The 22305-nt window shown below is 35.8% G+C and overlaps 1 protein-coding gene and 1 pseudogene across 8 annotated transcripts; one reads left to right on the plus strand and one right to left on the minus strand.

Moving 5' to 3' along the window:
* The first annotated feature begins 6310 nt into the window (after positions 1–6310).
* LOC126695880 (alpha-glucan phosphorylase 2, cytosolic-like) lies at positions 6311–11338 on the plus strand (annotated as a pseudogene).
* Positions 11339–12929: 1591 nt separating this feature from the next.
* On the minus strand, positions 12930–17031 carry LOC126728013 (serine/arginine-rich splicing factor SR45a). 8 transcript variants are annotated; one of them, XM_050433903.1, is made up of 8 exons: positions 16881–17030; positions 15110–15132; positions 14925–15008; positions 14676–14793; positions 14406–14555; positions 13893–13956; positions 13468–13789; positions 12930–13425 (listed from the first exon to the last, which is right to left on the minus strand). In XM_050433903.1, exons 1-8 carry the CDS (start codon positions 16881–16883, stop codon positions 13095–13097), a joined length of 1095 nt encoding a protein of 364 aa, XP_050289860.1. In that variant the 5' UTR covers positions 16884–17030; the 3' UTR covers positions 12930–13094. The 8 variants fall into 8 exon arrangements, 3 of the variants coding, with proteins under 3 accessions (XP_050289860.1, XP_050289856.1, XP_050289871.1); XR_007656398.1 differs by lacking the exon at positions 12930–13425 and adding an exon at positions 14147–14231 and having other exon boundaries at positions 13607–13789; positions 16881–17031; XR_007656397.1 differs by lacking the exon at positions 12930–13425 and adding an exon at positions 14144–14231 and having other exon boundaries at positions 13607–13789; positions 16881–17031.
* Between the last annotated feature and the right edge of the window lie 5274 nt (positions 17032–22305).

Below are 22305 nucleotides of genomic sequence, written 5' to 3' on the forward strand. Positions count from 1 at the left end.
TTATTTCTTTATTTTTCCTTCTTTTTGGGACTTTGGGCCTTCATGGTCCTTCTTAACTTCATGAATTGGACCTTCTTTTGTTAAGGCCCATGGTCTTTCCTTACTTTTCATGGAATGGGCTTTCTTGTGAAATTTTGGCCCTCAACAGACATCAATCCACTACTAGCAATGTTCTCTACCAAGATATCTATGTGGGGTAAAGGGAAATCATCCTTGGGACAAGCCTTGTTCAAGTCTCTAAAGTCCACACCCATTCTTACCTTTCCATCCTTCTTGGGTACAAGCACAACATTAGCTATCCATTTGGCTTATTGGACGGGTTTGATGAACCCTACCTTCAACTATTTGGTCACCTCTTCTTTGATCTTAAGAAGCCATTCAGTTCTCATGTGCCTCAATTTCTGCTTGCACTATGTGAGAGTGAGTATCAATATGGTGTTGTGCTATCTCTGGATCAATGTCTGACATATCTTCGTAAGACCATGCAAATACTTCTTGGAATTTAGAGAGTAGTTCTTTGAGATCCTTCTTTTCTTGTTCATTTAAAGTAAAGCCAATTTTAATTAAGCGTGGATTCTCATCATTGTCTAAATTAAGAGTTTCAAGAATTGGTTCCATAAGTTCAATTTTCTTTTCCAATTGTTTATTATTTCGTTTTCAAATTCATTGGAATCATTTAAGTGCAAAATTTCAATATTATGGGACGCATCAAATTAAGCCAAATCAGAATTCATCTTATTAGAAATGTTGAAAAGTACATCAAAACTTGTGTTATAGGACATTTTTCCCTAAGACTTTAGAAAAACCGCTAAGTCCAAATGCTAAGGTGCCCATCAGTAGACATGATGAATGTAAAAGGATCACTTGGCTCTTCAAAGGTGATGGCAAACATGTCCCCCTCAATTTTCAACATTGCTCCCATCAATATATATATATATATATATATATATATAAAAGCAGAGACCTCATGTAGGAGTGCATGAGGTCTTGCCAAGTGACACTCTAATTTTGCATTTGGCCTTTTTCTACCTCTTTCATTAAGTTTTTTTTTTTTTTTTACTGTTATCCAAAAGTTTACATTGACTTATTTTACTGTTATCTCATTAGTCTCTCATTAATTGCCTAAGCTTACACTACACCTTTCTCTCTTCTTAATGTCTTTTAGCATACCCGCCATTTTAATATTTTTAAAAAAGCAATAAAATAATAATTAAGGACTAATAGTAATAACTAACCAGATAAGGCCTTAGAGAGAGATAAAGAGACACAAATAAATTCTAGATTGTTAAATAAAATGCATTATTTCACTACATATTACCAAAATAAAAGACCTGAGACTGACAAAACATTTGAAAGAGAGAGAAAGAGAAATCTGAGGGGCCGCTGCCTCCCTCATATTGGCATCCCACCACCATCAATACGCTGAAACCCCTACAGGTTTTTTTTTTTTTTTTTTTTTTTTATTAGGGGCTTAAATATGATTTAGGTTTGGGTAATTTGATTGGATAGTTTTTGTTTTAGGTATATAAGTAGAGAAAATATTTGGTACGCAATGTAAAGCCATATTCTACCATAATTTTAAATCATCTATAAGACAAATGCATATACATTTTCCCACACCATGTCTTAATGTCGCACCATCGATGGGAGGAAGACAGTGAGAGAGTTAGACATACTTTCATTTCACATTATGAAATATGTGAACACAACACAAATTAGTTGATTTTCATGATCCCTTACTTTTTTGCATTTATTTTTGGTTTCATGATCTTTAAAAAAAAAAAAATTATCTTACCTTGAGAAGGCCATAAATATGTAGTGAAACTACTAAAGTAATTTTTAATATCTCAAAATGTATATGTTTTTTTACTCTAATTTAGTTTACTTTTTCTTTATAATATATATACAACACTATACAAAACCGTCTTATATAAAATATTATAAAATTATCCGTGCATCGCGACAACTTACTAGTTACTTCAGCATCCATGTAGTCCACCCAGTCAACTTCCTCTTGAACTTCTTTACTCACAACAGTCGGTTCCTCCTTGAAGGTGAGCTTTTCCTCAAAGAAGATCTCCCAACTAGGATATACTTTCCATCCTTGCCTACCCATAGCTCGGGAAAGCCACAAAAAGGAAAGTCTCCTCCTTCCCTTACAAAGTTCTCATTGAAAGTACCAAGATTTTTCTTGATTCTATCACAACCTTCAAAGAATCCTACACCTTCCCTAGTCGGTTAAGTCTTGAAATCAGGTAATTCAACAACCCCTTTTCCTTCCTTTCCAAGATCTATATCGGGCATGTACCCCATGTTCTTCATCATTGTGATCACCTCGTGTCTACAATAACAAAGCAAATTTGTAGTATACTTCTCATCCTTCAACCCATAATCAGTCATGTTCATTAACTCAAAGCCACTCATTTGAAGCTCGTTATCCTCACCTTCAAGTACACAAAAGGGAGCCAAGATTTCTCCATCCCCAAGTACCACGACAACTCCTTCCTTCCATGGGATCTTCATCTTTTGGTACAAAGTGGAGGGGATAACTCCAATAGGGTGAAGTCATGCTCTTCCTAAGAGGAGATTGTAGCTAGGGGTGATATTCATCACATGAAATTCCACAGTTGTCAAAAGATCAATTTTGCAAGGAGCCTTGAAAGTTCTCATAACTTTCTTAGAGGTGTTGTCGTAAGCTCTAACAGTCAAAGGAGAAGGGATGATGGTCTCCAAGTCTAGAACGACCTTGAGAGCGATCTCAAATGGGCATACATTCAAAGCGAATCCATTGTCAAAAAGTACCATTGGAACCTTAGCACCCATGCATTTGATGGTGATTTGTAAAGGCCCTAGTATGAGTAACTCCTTCGAGAGGAAGTTCTTCATCAGAAAAGGTAAGAAAATGGGTGAGATAGGACCTCTACTCCCATGATGGACAAAACCTCTTGAGGCATATTCTAATACTGCATTTTAGTGCTTATGAGAGGCCATTAGCAAACCCCATACGAACACATGTGCTTGAGTCTTCTTTAGTTGGGCTTAGATCCTAGCCTCCTCTTTCTCCTCATTCCCATTGATACCAACGGGCCTCGACCCCTCTCCCAAGTTTCTACTAGGGTGATCTTTCTCCAAAAAGGATAGCTTGTAATGTTTTCCACTCCTATTGACATTGGCCACATCATCCTCTTGGATTCTTTTCTTCAATTTAGACATCCCTTTAGGGGCAATTCCCCAAACAGCTATGGCATTTTTCAACTTTTCATCATCTTCAACCCAAATTCCTTGTATTTTGACCATGTTAATCTCCACAACTTTTATCAACTTAGGACAATCCCAATCAATCCCTTCGACCTTGACACAATTCTGATATGGGCGGAGGAGCTAGGTGATAATCAGGTAGGAGTTTCTTCCTAATGTTAGGCTTGGTGATGATATTTGGATTTAGGAGAGTTCCATTATCTATCAAGTTTTGTATCTCATGCTTAAGGCAAAAGCAATTGTCAGTCTTATGACCAGATTTCTAATAGAAGTGACAATACTCATTGAGGTTCCAAGTAGGATGTAAGGGATTAGGCATAGCTATAGGATCTAAAGGCATGAGAAATCCTTTGGAGGTCAAGTTTTCATATGCTTGGGCAAGGGTCATTCCTAGGTTAGAAAATTCTCGGCGGGCTTTCTTTTTGAAGTTTTGGTAGGCTAAAGGTTGTTAGGGTATGATGGAACTCACATTTACGGGGTTGGGTGATTTGGTATTAGATGATCCTCCCCCATATTTCTTCTTGACTAAAGGCTTGCTCTCTCCTTTCTCCAATTGTACATTGTTAATGGCATTTTTTATCCTAGTTCCGCAATCACACAATTCTCCAAAAGAACTAATAGGCGATGACAGAAGCCTAATATTGTACGCCAAAAGAAAATTCTTGATGATCATGTTGATTTGGTCTTTCTCATTTGGCCTATTGACAATCTTGGAAGCCTTCCCCTTCCACCTTTTCATGTATTTGGAAAAAGTCTCTCCAACACCTTACTTGGTAGTATACAAGTCTCTTAAAGCCACATCAATCATGGTGTTGAAAATGAATTGGTCTACGAACAACTCCACTAGCTCATTCCATACCTTGGTCCTACTTGGATACAAACTATAGTACCATCTCAATGCGTCTCCCATTAATGAGAGAGGAAATGCATGCAAATTTTGCTTCTCATCCAAGCCCTTCATCTCAACTATGCTTATGTATCTCCTAACATGTTGTTTAGTATCCCCAGTTCCATCAAACTTTTCTGCATCAGAAATCTTGAACTTAGGAAGCAATGGAATGGGAGTTTTGGAACCTAGGCCACCCATGTTGTAGAGACAACCATCAATCCCTTGAGCCTTGCGAAAGGCTAGTTGCATCTTCCCCATTTTCTCTTTCATGGCCAAGTTTTCGGCGGTAAGCTTCTCAAATTGCTTGTTCCTCTCATAATTGGTCTTATCCTTCTCATCCCACTCTTCCTTATCCTCTTCCTTATTCACATCTACCACAAGGGGATTCTTGAACTTACTTTCTACCAACTTAGTGAGACGAGTTCCCATCTTTTCAAGTACCTTGCCTTGATCTTCTATCGTCTTGTATATATTTTCCGCTAGTGCAGCATCACTTGGAGTAGTCATCTCTTCTTGAGGTATGATATCAACCTTAGTCAAACGCCTTCCATCACTTTGTCGAACCCAAGTTGAGGTAGGGATGTGCTTACTTAGTCTCGGTGGTGCAATGGTGCCTGAAAAAAAGTCTCATTTGTTAATTCTATGTCCCAAATTAGAAGCTTCTTTTATTTAGATGTTCTTAGAGAATCTTTATGTCCATTTTAATGAAGGCCCAAATACAAAGTCACTTCCTTCCCTCTCATGAGCCTTGCCCTTGTTTCATAGGGCTTGGTCCATTTACAAAAATGCTCTCAACTTACACCCATAGGCTTTCATTAGAATGTGCTTATAGATTTTCAACCATTTGTCTCAAACATAGGCCAACAATGTATTCATCACCTTTGGGCTCTTGATCCTTCATTCATTATCAATTCTCTTTTTGGTTTGAAGCAAGAAAGAGGTAATTGCACAAACATACTATAGTGATCAGGAGAATTGATTAATGGTTATTCTTTTTAATGAAAAGAGTAGTCTGCCAAGCATTTGTGGTCCTACCCCTTGAATCAAAGAATAGGCACCATTCAGTTTATGAAAAATAAATTTCATAATTAACTTTCTCATCTTGCTAAAAATTTTGTTTTTCTATTTATTAAATTTTTGCGTATTGCTGGATATCTAACTAGTTAATATTCTGGTGAACTTACTTTTATACAATTACATATGTTCACGTATTCGTGTTCATTTTTTCCTGAAAAAAACTGAACAAAATGGTGCATTTGCAGATTTGTGGAGTTCTATATCCTGGGGATGCTAAAGAAAATGGTAAGCTCTTACGGCTGAAACAACAATTCTTTCTATGTAGTGCATCACTTCAGGTTGTCTAATTCCTTATCTTTTTTCTTTTTGCCCTTTATTTTTCATTCCTTCTTTCAGTATGACTTTCTCACTTAGAATATGCTCATATGGTACTACATTCTCATATATCATAGAATACTTCTTCCAGTGATGTAATCTGGAAGCACAAAAAAACCATTTAATGTAAGGGAAAATTGCAAACCAATCCTATGAAGGTCAGTGCATGAGGATGCATAATGTAGTATCCTTAACTCTCTTAAATATAAGAACCAATGGAGGTCATCACACTGAAATTATGCTTCCAGGGGATCTATTAAAATAATGTACAGTTGTCTTGCATTATAATTTTCCTTTCATTCACTGATAAAAAGCCATGTACAGTTGTTTTTCCATTATGCAATTCTTGCCATCTTTGGCTCTTATCATGGGACAAATTACAGGACATTATATTCAGATCTAAGGAGAGGAAACTAGGGAAGGGATCATGGCAATGGTCTGAGTTTCCTAGCAAGGTTGCAGTACAAATGAATGATACTCATCCTACACTTGCAATCCCAAAGCTGATGCGATTACTAATGGATGAGGAGGGGCTTGGATGGGATGAAGCTTGGGATATCACAAAGAAGGTGCATTGTGTTTTATGTTTGTTAAGAGCATTTTCACTGAGGGTGTTGCAGTAGAACATTCTTGCTTTATTGGTCTTTCGGCATGTTTTAGCTGTGCAGTTTTTAGTAGCTCAATTCATACGTTAAAGATTGAACCAGGACTGTTGCCTACACTAATCACACAGTGCTTCCTGATGCACTTGAGAAATGGTCACAAGCTGTGATGTGGAAGCTTCTCCCTCGCCATATGGAGATTATAGAAGAAATAGACAAGAGAGTATATTCCTTACCCAGTTCTTTTTCCCCTATCCCCCACCACACCACCCCCCCCCCCCCCCCCCTCCCCCCAAAAAAAACAATATCTATGATGTCTACTGTATAAGTATTTGAGTTTTTAGTATGAAATTGTATGTGTCATGCAGTTCATTGCAAGGATACATAAGGCACGACCTGACCTTGAAAGTAAGCTTCCTAGCATGCGCATTTTGGATAACAATCCCCAAAAGCCAGTTGTGCGGATGGCAAATTTATGTGTGGTGTCTGCACATACGGTAAGAGGTCTATTCTTTGGAAAATCTGCATAGAGAGCATCTCATGTAGCTTACTTGGCAGTCTTTTAGTTTTCTACAGAACTGTTGGTATTGATCACATTTGGAGATATTTTTTATTGGTTAATGTTACTCAGATGCTTTATCTTTTGATTTTATTTTCTCTATTTCTTTCCCTTTTTTTTGTGGAAACCCCATCTGCTTCTATTTATTTAAGCATTGAATTTATTTGAATCATAGTAACCTTTTGTTGTCTATCTCTCTGTAGGTAAATGGTGTGGCCCAGTTACGTAGTGAGATCTTGAAGTCTGAGTTATTTGCAGACAATGTTTCTCTATGGCCAACAAAGTTCCAAAATAAATCTAATGGCATTACTCCTCACCGATGTCTTCGATTCTGCAGTCCTGAGCTCAGTCGCATAATAACCAAATGGTTAAAAACTGAAGAATGGATTACCAACCTTGACCTCCTCACAGGTCTTCGACAGGTATGTTTAAAATATATATTTTAGAAATGTTTGAAATATTTTTATTTTCTTCCTGCTTCGTGTATTGTAAAAATTTCATAACCAATGAGCTCTAGCACAAATGGCACTACCCACTCCCACAATAATGCAATAGAGAGTGAGGTCATGGGTTCAAGAACCCTTGGTGCGGGTGCTATTTACCAATCACAAAAATTTCACATTCATTACTAATGCTTTCTCCAATAGTTTGCCGACAATGTGGAACTCCAAGCTGAATGGGCCTCTGCCAAGATGGCTAATAAGCAGTATTTGGCAGAGTACATAGAACGGGCCACAGGGGTGAGCATTGACCCAAATAGTCTATTTGACGTACAAGTCAAGAGGATCCATGAATATAAGAGACAGTTGCTGAATATTCTGGGAGCAATTTATATATACAAGAACTCAAAGGTATAAAAGACATCTCATGATTAAATAGAATGTTTATCATTCTTAATTTAGCATAATTCTTGTACTATCTTTGAGAACTTTCTTGAAACTGAATATGATAGGAGATGAGGCCTGAAGAGCGGAAAAAGACTACTTCACGCACCATCATGATTGGTGGAGAGGCATTTGTAACATATACAAATGCTAAAAGAATCGTCAAGCTGGTGAATGATGCTGGTGCTGTTGTCAACAATGATCCTGAGGTCAATAGCTACTTGAAGGTAATTTTATTTAAATTTGATTTTCATATAAATCTTCATTCCCGCACTGTTGACAAGGATGGTTAAAATATACAGATTATACTCGTTCCTAGCATTGTCTAGGCAAAAGTGTTTGATCCTTCTGTTGATGGGATTGCTATGTATAAGCATTTCTATGGCTCCAGAAAGAGAATTTACTGCTTAGATGTTTTGGAAGGGGATGGTCTGCCATGCTTTTTTCTTTTTTTTTCATTTTTCCATTTGTGTGTGTGTGAGAGAGAGAGAGAGAGAGAGTGAGATTTGTTATGAACCTGCTTAAAGGTATGCTTATGATGCTTCTTATTCAGTCAAGATGATCATTGATATCAATGCAAGGCATAGGGTGTTTTTTTTTTTTAATACAAAATAGAAATTCTACTCTAATTTAACCAAAGTGTAAAAATTTGATGAAAAGGCTAAACATTACTGACTCTTCTTGTGTGCTTTGTGGGTCTGATATTAAAACAGCCCTACACATCTTCTTCAAATGCCCGGTTGCCAGAGATATCTGGCATTCGGCTTGCTGGGGCTTCAAAGCTGAGGAAGCCATCATCCACTCTACTGAAGACATCATCAAACTTGTAATTAACCCCCCGGAACATCAATGCCCAAATAGCGAATCATGGATTGTCTCTCTAAATATGATCATCACTATGGACTGCATTTAGAACCTTCGAAATCATGTGCTCTTCCATGGTGGGCCAGCAGACATTCTAGCTACCGTAAAACAAATTCACTTTAGAAGAGCCGAATTCGCTAGACTTGCTGCCCCGGTTGACTGCCTAAAACTCAATGCTGACGCTGCCATATCCAACACAAAAGCATCCATAGCAGTTGTAGCTCGCAATCATGAAGGTATTGCCATCAAAGTACGGGCAAAAATCATCAATCTGTGCTCACCTATACAAGCAGAAGCTACAGCCATTCTCTGGGCTGTCCATTTAGCTAAGGATGAAGCATGGACCCACATCATAGTTGAAGGTGATGCTAGATGCTGCTTTGACGCCTTATCCAATGCCATCGCTCTAGACTGGACCATCAGCACTTCCATTGTTAATATCCATAATCTCGCACCATCCTTTCCTAGTTGTTCCTTTGTTTGGGTTAAGAGACTTTGTAACGTTCCAGCACATATTGCTGCTAAGCTAGCTTTATCTTCTTGTTCTTTTTGTTTCAGTTATGACAATCTGCCCCCTCCCCTATAATTAGCTTGTAATGCAGATTGTCCTGCTTTTCCATCTTAATTTAATAGAATTGCAGCTTATCAAAAAAATAAAAAATAAAAAGTATATGTGTGAAGCTCCCTCTTTGAGATTTGAATCCGGTCCTTACCCTCCACACCCCACAAGCACTTATACTTGTGAATGTTTTTTATCAAATGGTTTATTTGGAAAGTAGAGTACAAAATCTACAAAATACGAATAAGTGTAGTATTGATAACGCCTTAAAATGTATACTTGTTATATATTTATGTGGACGTTATCTCCTTATTACTATGCTTAATTTGTATAATTAAGCCATAATTTGCATTAGTCTCTATTATTTATTTTTACAAAATTTCTTGAATAAGATGCTATTCATTGTGTGTAATTTTTTACTTTCAGGAAATCATGTGAGAAAGATAAGTTTACAGGAATTTGTGAGAGAATGGAAGCCAAACTAGAATTAAAGTGGAGCTAAAAGACCATGCTTAAATGTCAAAGGAGGTGCAGCTAGAGTGTTTGGATCATCTACATGATTGGAAGCTTCAAATAAAGAAAGAAATCAAAGAGGCAGAATCTAGAAAGGAAAAATCTGATTTGAGCACTAATTAGTATTTTGGGTGTATCTCTCTCCTCAAAAATCTAATTGACACAAGGCCAGATGGGTTGGAACCATCACTTAAATATCTACAAATTTCCAGTTTTGAGTTTTTAGAAATTCTCAATTTTTGAAGGCCGAAATTAACTCACAAGTTATTGCTGTAAACCTGGACGGAAATTGAAATAAAAAAAGTTTTATTTTCTTTGGACACTTTTTACATTAGGGTTTTGAAGGGAGGCTGAGTAGAACGAATTTTGGCAGAGAAAACCTTGTATTTTTCTTTCTCTAATGGCAACCTAAACTCTTTGCTAGGGTTAGGGGTTATGTTTCTTCTATACGGTATGAATATTCATTGTAATTCTTTCTAGGATTTTATCAACAACATATTTGATTGTTTAATTAGATTTTTTTTGATGTATTAGTTCTTCCATGCTTTCAATAAGTTTAATCATGTTTTTCTTATTGTTTAGATGAATTTCTAATAGTTTCAAATAGAAATCAAGTTTTAAAGTGAATGGGTTTTTTTAAAAACTTTTCTAACGGCATTATTAATCGAGATTATCATACGTTCTTAAATTGTCTCAGTTCAACCGAATTATAAGTTTTTAATTGTATAAGAACAATCAATTATGAAATAGATATTTTCTTAGATCACAAAGAATTTCATATCGATATAGGGAAACATCCCGATTCCCTAGTATTTACATTATTGATTTAAATCAGTTTTTATTATTATTCTTGTTAACAATCACCAAACAAAAGTATTTTTCTTCTTCACTCAAATTGTTATTTAATTATATTGTCTTTGAATTTATCCTACTCCTTGTGGTTCGACCTCGGTAATTCGAGAATTATATTGCTATGATCTCCTACACTTGGGAGTGAGCAAGCAAGTATCCTCTCAGATTTTCACAACCCTTAATATTCTTTCTCCTTGGCATAGAAGCAGCATGCAGTACACTTCGTCCTCACCTTTTTTTTTTTTTTTTTCTTCTTCTTTTTTTTCCTTTTGGAAAATTAGCAAATACCTTCTCCATTGGGATTTTAGAACTCAGCGAAAGTCGATTAACGTGAAAATTGAACTATAAATGAGCATTCCTTGTAAAGCAATATCAGACATTTTAAGACCTATGTTGCTGTCAAAATTTTTGGCATGCCATATGTCGCTTAATTTAATATTATAATCTTTCTTATTATGTTCTGCATGTTGTATGGGCGTTTATTTATACATACACATTGCTATCAAGGTCTATTCTAAACTAATCTGCTCATAACTGGCAACATTTTCCAGGTAGTTTTTGTACCGAATTGCGATGTATCTGTAGCAGAAATACTTATTCCAGGAAGTGAGCTGTCGCAGCATATTAGCACTGCAGGCATGGAGGCAAGCGGCACAAGCAACATGAAATTTGCACTCAATGGTTGCCTCGTTATAGGTACACTGGATGGGGCTAATGTAAAAATCAGGGAGGAAAATGGGGAGTAGAACTTTTTCCTCTTTGGTGAAATAGCAGATGAAGTCCCTAGGCTGCGCAAGGAAAGAGAGAATGGAAAGGGTACAAAGTTTGCAATTTCTTTAAATTTAGTTTTAAAAAAAAAGGGTTTTATCTTAAAAAAGGCAAGTTGTCACACAAATTCTTATATCTTATCCTATTAGAGAAATGGCATTAGTGCTTCAGAGCAGCTTCAGCACTGGGGAATGCTAATGTCAAATGTAAGAAAAATTTGACATTTTAAACCCCAAAGTGCTCTGCATCAAGGAATGCTAAACCCAAGTATTGCAATTTTTTTTGCAATACTACTACATGCAATTCTAAAGGTAGAATTGCACTATAACAATATTGTAAAAATATATATATATATATATATTTTTTTTTTTTTTTAATTCTCACCTGATGCGAACTTTCTCTCTCCTCTCTCTCATTTTCTCTGTTCTCTTCTCTCTCTTCCTTCTCTCTTTCTTATTTGCTCTCTCCTCTCTTCAGACCCAAACACCATCCCCCTCCCAACATCAACATCACACATCACAGTGGCTCATTTTTTCTGGTAGGTTACAATCTAGTGGGTTTTGTGGTTGCTTTTTTTTTTTTTTTTCTTTTGGCATGGGTGACAGCGTGGGTCACTGTGGTGGTTTTGGTCTTTGGCATGGGTCACTGTGGTGGTTGTGGTTTTTTTTTTTTTTTGCTATGACCAGTGCTTAAAGGAAGAGATGGGTATGGCTGAAGTGGGTTATGGGTCATGGTTGGGTTCGGTGTTTGGGTTGTTGGTCATGGTTGGGTCCGGTGTTTAGGTCGTGGTTGAGTTGTGGCTGAAGTGGGTTGTTGGTCGTCGGAGATCGCCAATGTTTGGGTTCGGCAAGGTCATGGCAAGATCAACGTGGGTCACGGTGATGGATTTGGTGGAGATCGCCATGGGTCACTGTATGGTTGGCTGGTTCTTCTAGGTTCTGCCTTTCCGATGGGTTTTTTTTTTTTTTAATTATTATGAGTTTTTGTTCCGGTGGGATTTTGGTGGGCAATGGATAGTTGTAGTGTGGTGGACATGGTAGAGGCGCGGGGGTGGTGACTGGGCAGTGGAGGCGCGGTGTAGAGGTTGAGGGAAGGTGGAGGAGAAAAATTGGAAAAAAACAAAAAAAGAAAAAGTATATTTTATTATTTACATATATTATTTTAATGTGCAGTATGGTAAAATAGAATTTCGAGATGTTAAGTGTGTTATAAAATAGAATAATATAATTGATAAAGTAACTGTTTGAAATAGCAAAATAGGATAGAGTAACATTTTCTGATGCTAATGCTAGCTGAAGGACTTGCCAAAGCCTAATTGATATAGATTCAAGCAATGCGTTACCATGGTTAGGTAAAGCCAAACTTATAATAGGCTGAGTTCCATAAACAGATAATTACCACAGGAATTGCACATTATTTCATGACACACAGGTTTTTTTCTTATAATAATTTTGCTTAACAGTAAAAATAATGGCGAACCGCTCAGACTAGGATGCTTAGACAGCCCCCTCACCAGCCTAATCAAGCAAAGCTCAAGAGTTAAGCATGAGCCGCCAAAAGCCCGAACCCTACCTGGAAATCGCATGCCTGTGTAGTCATTGGAACTAAAAATGCACCTATAATACACCCAAGCACCATATGAGGGACTCTGCACATTATTAATTGTATCAGTGGACAAGGGAATCGTGAGATTTAATCTATATCACCTGAGCTATAGAATTTCCCTTGGACAAAGGTGTCGCATTAAGTTTTGTATCACTGGACTTCACATCCATTTGGACAAAGATCATTCGCAAAACTAAAAGCTGCTGATTATTTTTAGAAAAAGAGTACTATTAACTCATAAGTCAACAGACAAACCATAAACTACCCAATATACAGTAACTTAGTTTGTCCACGCCAACATTTCACTGGGTCACTCCTAGCATGCTAGATATGCAAGACATTTCACTCTTCACCTGGAAGGAGACCTAGAACTAGCAGACGCAGACCTTGACCTTGAAATCGATCTAGAACTCGGACTCACACTCCCACTTGGACTCCTAGAGTAGCTTCTAGAATATCCATGCCTGGACGAACCACCATGCGATCGACTCTTTGTGCTCCTTGGTTTCGGTGAAACGCTTCTAAAATAACTCCTGGAAGTCCTTCCTTTTGGGGAAACACTGCGTGAGTAGCTCCTCCTAGAGCTCCTCCTAGGCCTGGGTGAGACACTGTGTGAGTAGCTCCGCCTTGACCTTCTTGGCCTAGGTGACATGCTTCGAGAGACAGAACGGTAGTGGTACCTTGAATCATAAGGAGAGTAAGACTGATCACGGTAGCAGTACCTTGAATCGTAAGGAGAGTAAGACTGATCACGCTGACTAACAGGTGACAGACTGTAAGGAGAGGCAGACCGAGAGTAGGACCTGCGTCGGCTGTAGTAAGGAGATCTGGTTCTGCACCTTGAGTATGACCGCCTGCTGTAGTCAGGAGAGTATGACCGCCGGCTGTAGTAAGGAGAGCACGACCTCTGCCTGACATAATAAGGAGAGTATGATCTGCTCCTACTACGTTCAGACGAGTAACGTGGAGAGCGACTTCGACCCCTTCGGTAAGGAGAGTAACTGGGAGATCGCCGAGGAGAGTAGCTAGGTGTTCGACGGCGCACTATGCCAAGACAAGTCACAGGAGAAAATAAGACCAAGATAGACCACAAAACAAGACAAAAAAGATCCATTAAGAAACTTATTCAGAGTAAGAAGATTCTTACCTCGGATTGTTCTGAGTCCAAGATACCTCCCCGGAGTAGGAGTGCGTCCTCTCCGCCTCCTAGCCTGCAACAAATGAAAAATCAAAGCATTAGATCAGCGAATTACAAGACAAATCAAGATATAGGCACACAGCAAGATAGTATCTAAAAAAAAAATGTGGTGGACAGAAAGAGATGATATAAGAAAATAGTAAAGAAATTGAAACACAGCAAGATTTAATTGCTAGAAAAGAGAGAAATGCAGGGCATACAACCCCATGTCTGATACTTGTTGAAGTGTTTGATTTGTTTGTTTAGTTGTAGTTTGAGTTTGGTGAAGAGCTGCTACACACAGCTAACCTGCTGCCACAAAAACTTCAAGTGGAAAGAAGCAAACAACTTTCAAACTCAAAGAACCAGTAGAAACCATCTAATATTGAATAATCTCATACAATGTTGAATGGAGTACTTTGACCAAGAATTAGTGAAGCAACAAGTGGTCAACAGTCAAAAGTAAATGTAAAGAACTATTACCTTCTCGACCGTAATCACACGGCCTTCAATAACAGAATTGTTCAAATGCTTAATGCAGCGATCAGCCTCCTCTAAGGTGGCCATTGTAACAAACCCAAAGCCACGGGATTCTCTGGTCCAGGGATCAACTACAAGATGAACATCCACAACCTAAAATAGCCACTCATAGAAGTGAGATCCCACATATTATTCACAACATTCTATACCCAACAAAATAGGACCGGGTACAAAAACATAACAATTTCTTAATAGATTTAGCTTCGATCATACCGTTCCCTCAATTGCAAAGTGCTTTTCAAGTTCTCTCTTTGTGACCCGAGGTGACAATCCTGTCACATACAGATTGTTGCCAGGATTTTCCACATCCCTTGAAGGACTCCTGCCATACCTAGCCCAAAAAATAAAATAGGAGTCCCATCAGCTAGATCAAGATCATATGAAACAATAACCAAAAAAATAAAATAAAAGAGCAACACAATGGGATCCACAAGCAAAGATAACGGGTGCTTATGGCACTACCTTGACCGGCTCGTTGACCTTGACCTTGACAGTGACCTTGAGACAGACCTGTATCGCCTGTATGGTGAAGGAGAGCGAGAATACCTAGAAATTTTGTTACAAGTAAAATACACAGCAATTAGAAACCGAGACAGTAACACAACCATATCAATAAAACCACAATCACATGTTAGAACAAAACATACCTTGACCTTCTGGAGTACGACATCTGTGAAACCATCAAATAGAAAACGAAGATTAGTTCTAAGAGGACAATATGAACAAAAAATACTACCAAAGAAAAGAATAGAAATTAAAAACACATGCATCCAAAACAAATGAACATAACCCTCCTAAATATCAAATTCAGCAAAAATAAGTCCAGATAATTCCTATAAAGGTTTGTTTCAAAAAAAAAAAAAGTATTTTCCCCTAATATTTACAGTGATATCTTTTCCCGTCATTCCACCTGATGTTGACACATTCCCAATGAATTATCCATAATTATCCTCTCTCTATCTCACATTTTTCATTTTACCCAGAATTCCCTTCCCCCTTAGGCTGACTCTCATTTTTCATTCCCAAAGCCCTACACTATTAAAGATCCTATCGCCTCCTTTTATCCTCCTACTCTGTCAAGAATGGACATGTGGGTTGTGTTTGGGATGGTGTTGTGGTGATGTACAGTTATTTGGTCCTGTAGTGGATTTGTGTTGGTTTATCGGTAGAGCAGTTCTATGGTGGTGGATGATGGTAGCCGGTGGTTTTTAACAAACCATTTTGGGTGTCCACTGTCCAGATATCCGATTGATCCATCTGCCACTCAAAAGGCAGCGGTCAATCCGGGATAGAAAAGCTTAAAATAAACAAAGCCGTATGAATTCAAAATTTCATGACAAATTGTCAATGACTTAAAGAGAACAATTACTTAAAAATCATAAACTTCTACGGTGCATTATCTTCTTGAGCAAAAGAGAGACTCTTCTCTCCCCTTTTTTTTTTCTTTCAAAAAGAGAGTAATCTGAAATGGAAGAGTATCAATTCCATTCTCTTTCTAAAAAAGAAAAAATATTTTACAGAAGAGAGTACTCATTAAACTTTTTTCTCAAAGAATTCTATTTTCCATGACATCAATTTAGGGCTGTAAACGAGCCAAGTATTAAAAGTTCCAAACTTTTCAATTAATTTTATTCTGAACAAAGTTGAGCTACTTGGTTAAAGTTAACTTATTCTTTTTGACTAAATATTTTTACCTCTCACAAATCTCTACTAAAAAATAAAACTAATTATAGTTAGAATTATATTATTTTAGCTAATTAGATAGAATGATTTTTTTATGAACACATAAAAATTAGATTCACCAACCTTATAGTGTTAAAAATTATATAAAGGTGAACCATTTATATTATCAAGAAATTACAAATAATAATCCGATATTTTAAAGATTTGATTACAAACTTACACAATCCAATATCAAATCTATATAAGTATATTTTTATACGCGTATACATATAAACATATAAAATTAAATATAATTAAACCGAGCCTCATACTCACAAGCTTTCTCATTAACACATTATTATGTTTGAACATGGCTCTTCTAATATTCGAGCCTAAATCTCTTAACACAAATTTCTAAATAAACAAACATAAACAATCTTATATCAAGAACATGAGCTAAATCAACAATCAAGAAAATGATTTATCGTTATCTAATATCAAAAATTCAACAATCGCTCTATTAATCAATATTATCGGACACACACACTTCTATAAATTAAACACACAAAAAAAAAAATCAACGAATTGTTCTCTTAATTAATCTGGCACAAAATAAAACTCCTAAATCAAAAAATACAAACTGAAAGAAGAAAAACCTAAATATCGAGAATTTCAAAAAAAAAAAAAAAAATCAGAAGTGAAAGCAACACAAAGGTTCTGAAAATCAAATCTGCAAAGAAATGTGGAGGAGCTTACCATAGGATCTGATGGAACAGAGTCTGAGAGAAATCGCAGAGATTGTAATTTGATCTCACAGGTAATTGGAATTTGTGTTTGGATTAAAGTTAAGGGGCGAAAGCGAGGAAAGTTGGTTTATATATAGGGAGGGACCCAGTGGAAGGTTCTGGAGAAGCGGACGCCAAAGTAGATTTAATTCCAGTTAAATTTAACGTGTCGCGTCCAGTTCCGTGGTTATCTGAGATTTGAGATTTGAGAATGGTAGCCAAAGCCGGTTTGGGTCTATGCGGATCCGGTTCGTGATGTTGAGACCAGCCAACGCGCGACACGTCTTATAGAGGGACGTTATCACTTATCAACCACATTTTAATTTTTTTACGTGTGGGCATCTAATTCGGATAGCCGTTCACCACGTGTTGGGATAATAAAGTGAAAGATGTAATTTTAGAAGCCAGATCATACTAGAAATTTTTTTTTTTTTTTTTTTGGGAGAGAAAAGACATCGAAACTTTATTAATACATAACAAGTATATCAGCCTAAATTAGAGGGTAGATGCATTGCGGAACATCTTTCATTCATATTGCATAGTTAACAGTATTGGCAGCTAATCTCGTCAATTTGTGAGCAACTTTGTTACCCCCTCTCTTCGTATGATAGTAAAGTAATTTAAAATTCTGACTAGAAAAATAAACTGAGTCTTTAAGTAACAAACCATGAAAAGTCAAACTGAATTCTTCCGTAGCTAGCGCCTTTACCACTACCTCTGAATCCCCTTTAACAATAGCATGGTTGACACCAATCTCCAGGGCATATTCAAGAGTTCGAGTTGCTGCAAGTGCCTCAATCTCCACAACTTGATATGCTAACGGTAGCTATTGAATTAGAGAAGCGATTACTACCCCATTGTTTTTGTTGTCACGAATAACAACACCTATACCAGATTTGTTGCCTTCAGCAAATATGGCTCCATCATTGTTTTTTTTTTTTTTTTTTTTTTTTTTTTTTTTTTTTTACACAAAATAGAATTTCTACTTTAACCTAATCTAAGTGTATATGTGTGTGAAGCTTCCTTCTGGAGACTTGAACTCTAGCCATTGCCCCCCACACCCTACAAGCACTTATACTTATAAAGTAACCATAGCACCAAGGGTGTGCGGTGGTTGGCCCCATCATAGTTTACCTTGAACAAGTCTTGCGGAGGTGGAATCCATGCAATTAAGGCCGAAATCAGGAATCTATGTTTAGGGAAGCCGAGGTAGAACTATCGTATTAATTTATAATTCAAGAAAAATTCAAACTACAACATACATACATGTCTTCGTGCATTTTTTTTTTATTAGTGTAATTCTTATAAATACTTAAAATACGAACAAGCTAAACGACCAAGTGAAAAAATCTGGGATTTGATCCTCGCCCACACACACACACACACACACACACACACACACACACACACACACACACACAAAAAAAAAAACCAACAACAACAACAACAAAAACCAATTGGTTATTTAGTCTGATGATAAAGAGTAATAATCAAGAGCGAATGTCATAAGTTGAAACTATCTCTCAAAAATGGAAGGGCTTGTAGAGTTTTGGGAAAAGGGAAAAACTTAAATACAGTACATTTTTAAGTGTAGTACATTATGTTTCCTAATGAAACTCAACCACTTATTTACCATGACCAATAAAACACACACACACACACACACACACACAAAACAACAACAACAAAAACCAATTGGTTATTTGGTCTGATGATAAAGAGTAATAATCAAAAGCGAATGTCATAAGTTGAAACTATCTCTCAAAAATAGAAGGGCATATTGTATAGTTTTGGGAAAAGGGAAAAACTTAAATACAGTACATTTTTAAGTGTAGTACATTATGTTTCCTAATGAAACTCAACCACTTATTTACCATGACCAATAAAACACAAACATTATTTTCATTTTCAAGAACAATTGTGTTTAATATATATATATATATGAGTCCAGTTAATGTGTGCCCTTAAGGCACACATTAAGCTTTCTATTTTTGGAAACATTTTCTCAGAAATTGAAAAAACTGTCATTACTTTTTCAATTCTCGAGAAACTTTTTCCAAAAATGAAAAGGCACACAATAGTAAAATCCTATATATATATATATATATTTAAGAATACTAAGTATTTTTAACACACACATGGGGAGAGGGGAGAAGGTTTTTTAAAGAAACTTATAGTGATGTATATCTAAAATGGCCTAACTCTTGGATACACAGCACAGGCTTTAAACCTCTTTAACTCACACTCATTTTCCAATGTGAGATTAACCCATTGTTTTTTCTTTTGAGAATACTAAGTATTTTTAACACACACACGCGGGGAGAGGGGAGAACAAAAATATAGTTGTGTTTAATTAGGGAATTTAATATACCGTATGTAAGTTTTATCCTTTTAGGAAAAAAAAAAATGAATGAATCTTCTAAATGGAACTAAAACTAAAAATTAGAAGAAGTTAATAAAAGTATATGAGAAATGGCTAAGGTGTTGAGAGAAGGAGTGGAAAAAAACAAATGGTGAAAAATTAGGATTTTGGGGATCCAAATTTGGTTGATGTGTTGAAGGGGGGGGGGGGGGGGGAAGCTTTATTCTTGTAAGGGCCGACTATTAAAAAAACTAATCGCAGACCCTCGCAATGTGCGAGAAAATTTGATGTCATATTCTTTTTTGCCAAGCAAAGAATGAGAATAGTAGTTGAGAATTATAAGTAATAGTCTCAAACTCATCACACAATAATGTGATTACATTGTAATATATATAATATATTTTATGCAAGTAAAGAAGTCTATATCTTGATTTTTTGTATAAATATATTTTTTTTGGCAAGAAAACATGTTGCATTTTACTCTCAATTATTATTTATGACAATATTTGTAATACATTATAATATAGTGAGAAATGCATCAAAATAGAACACAATTAAAAAATGGAAAATGTATAATTTTTATTAGAACATAAAAATGAATCTTGAAGATTTCATATGAAAGCTAACATTATTTTGCATTTTTTGAGAAGTTAATGAACAATTTATTCAAACTTTGTTTCCATTTTATCACATAAGAACTATTAAACAAAGTTATAACAAATTATATTTTCATAATCACTAAACTCATATATGAAAATCAACTATTACAAAAAAAATTTCTCCCCAAAACATATACTGATTTCTATTTTTCATTTCCATACAATTTAAAAAATGTGAAAAACTAAGGAAGCTAAATGTGTAGTTGACCTTAGTCAATCAATAAATAACATAGAAGGGGTAGGGGAAAGCAAACATATTTACAATATAATTGTTTATAAATATCCATATTTGTTTTTGTATATATTAATACTGTTGATTTCTATAATTTTCATGTAGCAATTATATCTTGTTTGATTTCTCCCAAGTCCTCAACTTTAAGCCAACTCACAATATATAAACCAATGATCATGAAAAAGAACTTAGCAAGATGGAGTCAAACACAATTTCTAAATTTTAACAAATAGAAGATCAAGATTATAGAGAAATCGAAATGAGAGAGAGAGAGAGAGAGAGGTACCTTTGATAGTAGATATCAAAAACAAACATGTAGTGAAATTTAAAAAAATTCCATCACAAATACTATGCTTATTGGTTTTAAGAGAGATTAAAAGAGAACATATATAAATATAAAAATTATGTATGGGAAGGGGAAAAGGTATACACAATACATAAGTGTTGAGAGAGGGGAAGGTTAGGGAAGTGGAAGAGACTTTCTATGTTTTGGTAATTGAAAAATGTATTTATAAATGGTAAATTGCATAGTTAATGTGATTATATATATATATATATAATGTGATTATATATATATATATATATATATCATCATCATCAAATCCAATGTGGTAAAATAATAATAAGTCTGAATGAAGGACTTTTGGGCTACCATATAAGTTTATGAAAAATTTGAGACTTTCCTTCATAAATGAGAATTTTATGGTTTTTTTTTTCAATTAGATAGAAGAAATATATAGGTAGGGAATGACTTTTTCCCCCAATTATACCCTAAGGGAAATTGTACATAGAAATTAATTGTTTTAACTCTTGCCTTTTAGGTTACTTCCACCCCCCTCCCTTAAAAAAAAAATAATAATAAAAAAAAAAAATATATATATATATGCCTCTTAGGAATAATTTAAGAGGAAAATTATACCCACTTTAGGGGGAAAAAATTGACTACGTAGCTAAAAGAGTTAATAGTGAATATTTAAGTACATACTTGTAGGGGTATTGGGCACAGGAGCTCATTATCTATGTATATATTGGGTCTGGGGCCCAATCCGAGGGCGTGAAGTCATCCAAGAAGGAGTAAACATTATCGAGAGAGTCCGTGTTGGTAAATGAAGAAGTTAGTTTTGGTCATAAGAGCCTATGAGGGTGGCCCAAGGATAAATGCCTCCTCGGCTAACCAAAGCCGAGGTCTGAAAAGGAGGTCTGCCGTCTAGGGGAACATTCCAGGAAATTCTGTTGATACGAATAAGCATTACAGAAACATAGGACAGGGGGGAGTCCTAAAATATCTAAGGAGAAAGCTGCTACCATCGCATTGAATGCTCTGTAACTAACCCTCTGACCTCATTAATGTGGAAGTGATACATGAACAGTGGTTTTCAGCCTTATAGCTACTACACAAAGATTTCAGGAAGGTGCTGATAGGACAAATATCAACACCAACCATCTAACCTGCACGTGGAGGGTAGAGATGAAAGGGGAAGATAGTATAAAAGAAGAAGGAGGCAATGAGAGAAGGAAATAGAGAAATTAAGAGAAAAACATTGTAGCAATCAAAAACTAAATTTGTAATCAAACTTGAGATATATATATATATATATATATATATGAGCTGATCTCCCCGGACTTTGCCGAGGACGATTTTCTTTAGTTCAAATTAGTCTATCTTTCTTTTCTTGTCATTTGAATCCATTTTACTTGTTGTCCAACTCATTAAAGCCTAGTTTTCCAACCCACTCTCTACAAATTCATTGTATTGAGCTTTTTAGGCCTAAGTTCATCCACCATTTGGGCTAGGGACCCAAATTGAGGCCTTACAATACTATTTAAGAATTATTATAATAATGGAATTTGTATAGTATGCATTTAAGAATTTTTTTTTTTTAAGTACAAAAGAAATTCCCAGTTGATTTCCTATTGTATTTATCTAAATATTATTTCTATCATATTTATGTATAATTAAGGAGTATGATAGATTGAAGTGCAACATGTCATAGCCAAATTGAACTCAGAATAAGATATAAGAAATAAGTTTAGGTTTTTTTTTTTTTTTTCCTCTCGAGAATTAGATAAGTTTAATTAAGCTAACTAAGGTATAATATGATTTAATTCGTGTTGGACTGTACAAAATCATTCTATTTGTTTA

This window comes from Quercus robur, chromosome 1 (assembly GCF_932294415.1).
Source record: "Quercus robur chromosome 1, dhQueRobu3.1, whole genome shotgun sequence".
NCBI lineage: Eukaryota > Viridiplantae > Streptophyta > Magnoliopsida > Fagales > Fagaceae > Quercus > Quercus robur.

Excerpts from the sequence above, each read along its gene's own strand:
- LOC126728013 (XM_050433899.1), bottom strand. Across the intron at positions 15,009-15,109 it reads TCGTACTCCAGAAGGTCAAG|GTATTCTCGCTCTCCTTCAC; the intron begins GTATGTTTTGTT and ends CAAAATTTCTAG. Across the intron at positions 13,790-13,892 it reads TGGACTCAGAACAATCCGAG|TGCGCCGTCGAACACCTAGC; the intron begins GTAAGAATCTTC and ends GTCTTGGCATAG.